The sequence below is a fragment of the Artemia sp. Qi Xiang Cuo genome, chromosome 15, assembly GCF_049724085.1.
Source record: "Artemia sp. Qi Xiang Cuo chromosome 15, ASM4972408v1, whole genome shotgun sequence".
NCBI classification, from domain to species: domain Eukaryota; kingdom Metazoa; phylum Arthropoda; class Branchiopoda; order Anostraca; family Artemiidae; genus Artemia; species Artemia sp. Qi Xiang Cuo.
Genome location: NC_142808.1, coordinates 44,333,903 through 44,343,010, shown reverse-complemented (window position 1 = coordinate 44,343,010; position 9,108 = coordinate 44,333,903). Strand labels below are relative to the sequence as shown.

At 30.2% G+C, this 9,108-nt stretch overlaps 1 protein-coding gene across 1 annotated transcript in view; it reads right to left on the bottom strand.

Moving 5' to 3' along the window:
- Positions 1-563: 563 nt before the first annotated feature.
- Pex2 (peroxisomal biogenesis factor 2) overlaps positions 564-9,108 on the bottom strand; it is a 50,809-nt gene continuing 42,264 nt past the window's right edge. The window contains exons 5-6 of the mRNA XM_089101538.1: positions 6,944-7,117; positions 564-701 (exon numbers count right to left, since the gene is read on the bottom strand). Coding sequence (XP_088957664.1) covers positions 642-701; positions 6,944-7,117 — 234 coding nt within the window. The 3' untranslated portion in view covers positions 564-641. The remainder of the gene's footprint in view (positions 702-6,943; positions 7,118-9,108) is intronic.

Here is a 9,108-nt window from a genome sequence, read left to right as displayed (position 1 = left end):
TTTATGAACAAAATTGGGCTGTATATTTGCATATTCGGGGGGAAGGGTCGGGGTAAAGCATAGCATATATTAAATACGTAACCTAACCTAGCCCCCCTAAACCCAAAAAAAACTAAAGGTTAAATATAGTTCCCAGAGTGAGAAACCCCCGAATACTTATTTATACAACATTATATAGGGTCAGATCTACGCTTTTGTCGAGTGGATGCCTGGCGTGTTGTACAGATATTAGAACCGTACCGTTTTAACAGAAGCACGAAGAATTCCCATATTCCCTATGCGAAAAATCCTCTAAACGCTTGGTCCATCTAAGGATTTGCTCTGTGTAAAGCTGTGTTTTCCACTCCTTAACACGGCAATAGGCTAGGTTCTGGCATCTTCAATAACCAACTAATAACTTTTTAAACGCAGCTACTTAAGCCTCGTTTTCAGGGCACCCACATCCAACACGGAGTTCGACGCGGGTTGTGCAGATTATTGTTTTGACTGTCGTGTTCAACACGAGCAAATGTCTTGTTAGAACCCGTGTTCAACCATGCTATTCTGGCGCGTTACAATTTTGAGGAACCGTATATTTATGATAAGTTAAAAAATAACACCTTGAATAATAAAACTGAACTGAACTGGTCTCTGATATACATTTAAGTGGTTTTTCTGCTACATATTGGGCATATGTAATCCGCATTTTTCTTTGTATTTGCCTGAAAAAAATAAAGGTTAGTTAATAATATCAAATAAAAGACATGTTTTGAACTCGTATGATTTAAATTCTTTTTTTTTTGTCACTTCCAGAAACTGAAATCATTACATCAAAAATTGGATAGAACAAAACAATTCACGCAACACAGTTAGAATCGACTTTCCAACTAGAGCATACCCTCAGACTGTTCTTTTGATGTCATCTCTGAGCCATTTCGGGCAAAAAAATTGTTCATTAACAATGTTGATCAACAATTGTGGGAACAGATTTTGTCCATCAACAATACTTTTTTTCGATAGCATAAATTTGGGTTATTCTGCAATATTTTCAAAAAAACTGGCAATATTTTAAAATCACTAGAACATTGCTTTGTCATTGTCAGTTAAACTTATGTGGGGCTCCCACGGCCTTATTAACGTTTTCCACGAAATTTCATGTCAAAAAGTTTTCTTTTCATATAGTTTTACTTCATGCACTGACTTTACAGAAATTTTATAAGCAAATCACGTGAATTAATCAGATATGGAGACGAGGAAGTGATCTGCCTTAATTTCCTTTTATTAATTTAGTTTATTTTTTATATGAAAGGGGTTAAAAGGATTTTTATAGTCTATTAACCAAAAAAACGTTATTCTAAATTATATTCTATTATATTAGAAAAATAAATTATATTAGAAAAATTATATTCTAACCTTAATTCTTCCAACCAAGCAAAAGATTAAACTAATCGACACTATTATAAATTATTTTACACAGAACTGTGGTTTGTTTCATAGATCAGTAATTGTCCAAGTTCAAAACCCCATCTATCTATTAGTTTTTAGCCGCCCATCTAGAATATATCAAGAGTCTTCATCTATTGGCTAAACTTTCCTTCTTTCTTGAAACAGTTAAATAAAGTTTAATTTATTTTAAACTGCAACAAACCAACAAAGGCAATTGAAAAAAAGGATTTCATTTTTGTGGGTAGCTTTAGTAACTTTATTGACACCACTAGATCTGTACATTACATTTACTCTTGTAATTCCAACTGCTTAGGCAGCATTCTATAGTTGATACAATTCTTAATGTTTGAATTTTATACAAAAAAATTGTCCAGTGCCCTTTGCAGGGTAAAAGGGTATATAATTCAAAAAGATAATTTTTCTTGTCTCAAACTAAGCAAGAGATCAAGCTAATAATAAAATGGAAGAACAAAACATCCCCATTCTATTCTGCCTTGAAATTTCCCACTAAATTTGACGGATAAGCTTTGCGAACAACGATTTCAATTGTTGGTTGTTCTCATCAACAGTTTTGATCAACAAAACGTTTGTTTGTCAATAAAAAACAATTGTTGATAAATAATGTTGATCAATGAAGTTGCAGTAAAAGGCCTTATTTAATGTTACTTTTCGTCTTCAATAGTATAGTGTTTGTTCGGTACTTATGCATTATATATAACACACGAAAGAAGTCAAGTTTGGTTAATGCTAATGTAATAAAATAAAATAGGATTAAAATATAATAGTTTATAAACAAATTTGGGCTATATATGCACAATAGCGGGCGGGGGAGGGGGGGTAAAGCATAGCATATATCAAATACATAACCTAACCTAGGTACCCCCCCCCTAAACCCCAAAAAACAACAGTTTAAATATTGTAAACGTGATGAGAAATCACGCTTTGCAATCCATTATCTCTTGCAAATACCCATTTGACGGGTTTCCATTTCTATTTCCTTGTACAATCTATAGCGCTGTGTTATATATAATGCACCAGTACCGTTTGTTCTATATACCAACAGCTGATTAACGAAAACAATGGGTGGTGCTCCAAGTTATCTAAACTAATTAAAATTAAAAGCCTTGATCATCAATCTTAATTTGGTGGAAATAGATGATGGAATATCAATTTGTTCGAAAAGCGAAACAATAAATCCCTTGAAAATTAATTGAATCTGGATTGATGTAGAAGAAGAAGAACATCTGTGATTCGTTTAAAATTATTGATTGGTATTTTTTTTTTTTTTTAAAAATAGAAAATTTTCGATATTATTTTCTTTATTTTTCTTCTTTATTCTTCTTTATCTGTGGGATCTGTTTAAAACTGTTTATTTGTGTCTGATTTCTTTTTTTCTGAATTACAAAATTCCCCAATTTTTCCCCGTCGTTCTTCTTATTCTTTAGATTTCTTATTATTTGTTTTTAATCGCCTGGAATTTTTTTGAAATAACCTATCTGTATTGATTGGTTTTTGGATAAATTTAAAAAACGTTTTCCTCACAACAAATTTTTCCAAGAAAAGTAAAGAGCTCCATTAAGCCACTGAGTAGAAATAAAGTCAAATAATCTTCCAAGCATAAAACTACCATAAATCAATATCCTGTCATTATCAATAAATAAATGAAACTCAAAACGAACAGAAATTACAAAACATAGCCGAGTCAAACTTAAAACGAGCAAAACTACACATTAGTAGGGCTGATAACCCTCATACCTTCTCAAGACCAGAATTCAATTCACGCTCTACTGACAAAAAATGAACGTGGATTGTCAGTTTAATATACATATACTGTTCCTTAAAGTTTTAATATCTTTTTATTTATTAAAGCAAAAAAGTGAAAAGATTTAAAACATATTTTGTTTTCAGTAAAGCGTAAATTATGTTCTGGTTTGAGAAGGCGTGAGGTTTATCAGCTTTACTAATGTTAAATATTGCTCTTTTTGAATTTGACTCTGCTATTTATTGTAAATTCTGTTCGTTTTGAATTTCATTTACTTATTGATGGTGATTTGTAGTAGTTTTACGCTTGGAAGATTATTTGACTTTATTTCTGCTCATTTTTGGGTTAATGGAGCTTTTTACTTTTTTTTTTAAAACAAGTTATTTAAAATTAATTTCTGTTCGTTTTTATTGACATAGCTTTTTTATGAAAAAAATAATTTATATCTTTTTGGTTTTTTTTTTCAATAGGAATTCATAGTTTGGCTTGCTATTTGTATGTTAGGAGAAAATTATTCAACAATTTTAATCCTGACACAAATATTATAGAGTGGTGCTGCATATGATATTGCTTATATGCTCTTTTGAAAACCTGCATGCATACAGTTTTTTCGTTTAATTGAAATTTCCCATAAGTGTTCCCAAAAAATTTCACCTTAATACCCTTAGCATTATTAGTTACAGTAAATATTGTGGTAGTATTAAAAGTATACACATAGTGCCTTCTGGCTAGTTCAAAATCTCCCAAAACTTAATCTTAAACGTCTAACTTAATAATATATTTTGCTTTATGATATTGCTGTCACTTTTTTGAAAGTCCACAAAATCATAATTTGTTTTGATTTAGTTCAACATCCGCCTAATTATTCCTTACATTTGACTACTAAATACATTGCTATATTCTCTTTGGACTATTGGTTACAAAATGGCTATCTCACAATGCTGATCGATGAATAATGTCGTGCTATTTCCTCCCTTCATGTTTGACTCTTAAAAAGGAGCTAGAACTATACGTCTCCCTATCAAATGAGCCTCCTCTAAAGTTTAAAAGACCACCCTCTTGGGACTATTGGTTACAAAATGGCTATCTCACAATGTCGATCGATGAACAATGTCGTGCTATTTCCTCCCTTCATGTTTGACTCTTAAAAGGGAGCTAGAACTATACGTCTCCCTATCAAATGAGCCTCCTCTAAAGTTTAAAAGACCACCCCTTTCATAAAAACCTTAAATGCCCCGGGGCATAACTTATAACCCTTACCCCAAAACTCTGGGGGGTTCTGTCAACACCAAAGGAATTGTTGTGTGATCTTTCAACTATTTTTGAATAAATAGCTATATCACAATTTCTATTAGATGCATTTGGGGAAAATAGGACGTGAAGGGGGGAAGAGTGGCTCCCATCTGATCGTTTTGACTTTTTAAAAGGGCATTTAGTCTTCCAATTTTCAATCCAATGAGCCCATTTCAAAGTTTATACGACCACCCTCGGGGCTTAAGTTACAATCCCTTTTCTTAGGGCTGTGGGGATATGGCACAAAATAGTGTCGCAATAGCACGAAAGAATGTCATAAGGAGAGGTGTTTTGGGCTTGTGTTTGCTTGGTAAACTTAGATATTTATGAACAAGTCTTATCTTGACCGTCTATGATTATAATAAGAGTTACCTTGTGAAAAATCATGTAACAAAATCTTCTGCTGCTTTACTTCTGAGGCGCACTCATATTTAGTTTTGTCAATGGCTAAGTTGGCTAAGCCAAGCTCATTAAAAAAAGAGAAAATAATAACCATAAAGACGAAAAGTATCGTCTTTATGGTTATTATGATATATATATATATATACATAATAACCATATTATATAAAGCTTATTATATACATATATATATATATATATATATATATATATATATATATATATATATATATATATATATATATATATATATATATATATATATATATATATATATATATATATATATATATATATATATATATATATATATATATATATATATATATATATATATATATATATATATATATATATATATATATATATATATATATATATATATATATATATATATATATATATATATATATATATATATATATATATATATATATATATATATATATATATATATATATATATATATATATATATATATGTATATACATATATATATATATATATATATATATATATATATATATATATATATATATATATATATATATATATATATATATATATATATATATATATATATATATATATATATATATATATATATATATATATATATATATATATATATATATATATATATATATATATATATATATATATATATATATATATATATATATATATATATATATATATATATATATGGTAAGATCCAGATCTATGAACAAAGGCCTTTGCAAAGGCCTGCTTCGACTCTTTTGAGCAACCTGTAAGACTTTAGACTGACAGTTTTAGCGCCTGATTTTTTAATTTTATTTATTTGTTTTTAACCCACAATTTTTGCAAAATTAAATGATAGTGCAACACACTGTTCAGTAACAAAATGGGAGAAAACAGAAAACTTACTTCTTATTTGCTGACTTTTATTTTACTTTTTATTGATAATTTTTGGTTTATATGAAACTGAGCGTAATATATAGGAAACAGGGAGCAGCCCAATAAACATAACACAATTTCAGAAGCATAGTTGGGTAGCATAGTTAGGCCCCTCATACAGAAAAAAATGGGGCATGAAAGATTTGGTAAATGGCCGGCGTAAGACAGATTAAAAGGAGAAAAAGAACACGAAATAAACAGGAACATAAAAATGGCAAATTTGTTACGTGGAAACGTAAACAAGAAAGCTCTTGCTATTGCCCCCAAACTCTGTTTCATACCAGAAATAATATATTTTTAGCAATGACGCTTTATTTTGTGCCAATTACTTTTTGAGGAATTTCTGTCGTATTTTTTTCATTAACATTAGTTTCTATTTTCGCTTCGTTGGATCAGGACAAGACAGCGGGTTATCAAAAAATTCCTCGACGGAAACATTCATTTGTCTTATATTTGTGGCTCAAAGACCTATTCAAGGAAACAAAACCAATTCCTAAATTCACTTGTATGAATAATCAATTGTTTTCCGTAACCACTATTAGTTTGCATTGTTCTTTTTTCATTCAGAGCATCTGATCACTTCTTTTCAGGAAAATCTTCCGATCCCCCCTCACCCAAAATTTGAGTAAGAAAATTCATAACGAAATTTAAGTCAAAAAATTTAGTAACCTAGTGCCATTTCACAGGGTACGAAGTTTCGCAGAAGTACACAGCCCTCCCGAACGCTTCTTTCATCGCAGAGGCAATGTTTTGTTTTTACAATTATGTTTTATTCCTCGCAAATTATTTTTTGATCAATTTTATGTCGTATTTGTTACATTAACGTTAGTTTCTATTTTTGTAGCGGGTTGTCTGATAATTTCAAGAATTCCCCCCTGTCGACGGAAACATTATTCATGTTTCTCATATTTGTAGCTGAAAGACTTATTGAAGCAGACAAAACAAACACCAAATTCACTTGCATTAATAAACATCTGTTTTTCATAATCACTATTATTTTATGTCGTTTTTCTTTCTTTCGCAGCATCCTGTCACTTCCTGTTACGGAATTTTCCTGGTACCCCCCTCGTATGATGTTTAATGCAAATATTGTTATGCTTTTAATTTATTTCTAGACATACTCACACTTAGACAGAAGTGGCAGAAGAAGTGACCACATCCAGCTTTTGTTGGGAGAATAATTTCTTCCTCACATTCAGCACAACTATTGCTATCTAATATTCTTTGCCTTTCTTTCCTTTTCCAACAGCGAAACAACCAAGAAATATCAACTAGTGGAATAACCGCAGTCAAAAGTTCCTAAAAAATCAAAATAATTTCCAGCGAAATTTCATACACGATGATTCCAATCTTAACGTTCAGCATACAATGATTCTTCACATTCAGCACAGTTATCGAGATGAAGCATTTTTTTTTCCTATTCAATATTATCATCTAAAAATGCTACCGAATATTCTAATGTATGGTGAATCGTCACATTCAGCGCAACTACTGATATCTAAAATTATCTGCCTTTCTTAACTTTTCTTTTACAAGAGTAAAACAGCCATGAAATAATAAATAATGGAACAACTACAGTCAAAAGTTCCTAAAACGTAAACCATATTATACTTCAACGAAAATTTATATACAGAGGTTCCTATTTTAACATTTAGCACACTGAGATTCCTCCCATTCATCACAAATATTGCTATCAAATATTTATTTAATATCCAATATTGTCGACTAAACTCCTTATTTAAAATTGATATCTATTGTTCTAACATATGGTGATAACTCACATTAAGCTTATTTGTTTCTATCCAGTAATCTTTGAATTCTTCACTTTTCTAACAACGAAAGAGCCAAGAAGTATTAACTATGAAATAACTGCAGTCAATATTTCCTAATAAGTGAAAAACGTACATTTAAAAAAAAAATCAAAAATATGGATTCCTATCTTATCATTCAGCAAACGGTGGTTCCTCATATTAAGCAAAATTATTGATGGTTAATATTTTTTCGCTTTTGTTTCCTTGTCAATAGCGAAACAACGAAAATATATCAACTAGTGGTAAAACCTCAGTCAAAACTGCCTAAAAAGTAAACACACTGTCTTTCAACAAAATTTCCTATACAGTGATTCCTATCTTCGCATTCAACACTGGTGATTCCTCATATTCAGGATAATTATTGTTATCTAATATACTTTTGCTATCTGAAACTTATATCTAATATTCTAACATATGGTGATTCCTTATATTCAGAACAGTTATTACTATCTAATATTCTTTGCCTTTCTTTGCTTTTCCAACATCCAAACAACCAAGAAATATCAACTAGCTAAATAATCCCAGGCAAAAGTTTGTAAAAATTCAGTGCACTAAGTTTCAACGAAATTTCATGTATGATGACAAATTTCTTATCTTAGCATTAGCAAATTTCTTATCTTAGCAAATTTCTTACCTGTTATTCTTCACATTCGTCATATTTGGTGATTCCTCAAATTCAAAATAGTTATTTCTGTCTAATACTATTTGCCTTTCTTTGCTTTTCAAACAACAAAACAACCAAGAAATGTCAACTAGCAGAATAAGCATAATCAAAGGTTCAACGAAATTTCCTATTTGATAACAAATTTCCAATCTAAGCACTCAATACCGATGATTCCTCATTTCGGCATACTTATTACCATCTTATATTCTTTTGCTATATAATATTGCTATCTAAAAATACTATCTAATAATCTAATATACGGTTGTTCTTTGCATTCAGAAGTGATTGCTACCTAATATTCTTTGCCTTTCTTTGCTTTCCCAACAGCAAAACAACCAAGAAACATCAATTAGAATAAAAATCGCAGTCAAAAGTTTCTAAGAAGTAAGTGTACTAAATTTCAACGAAATTTCCTATATAATGACGAATATCTTAACTTATCGTTCAGCACCCGTGATTCCTCACATTCAGCATACTTGGTGCCATCGAATACTCTTTTGCAATCTAACATTACAAACTAAAACTATTATTTAATATTCTATTGTATGGTGATTCCTTAGATTCAAAATAGGTATTTCTATCTAATATTCTTTGACTTTCTTTGCTTTTTCAACAGCAAAACAACCAAGAAATATCAGCTAGCAGAATAAGCACAGTCAATAGTATCAAAAAAGAAAGCTCACTAAATTTCCGCGAAATTTCTTATATGATAACAAATTTCCTGTCTTAGCACTCAATACCGGTGATTCCACACTTCAGCATTTTTATTACCATCTTATATTCTTTTGTTATATAACATTGCTATCTAAAACTGC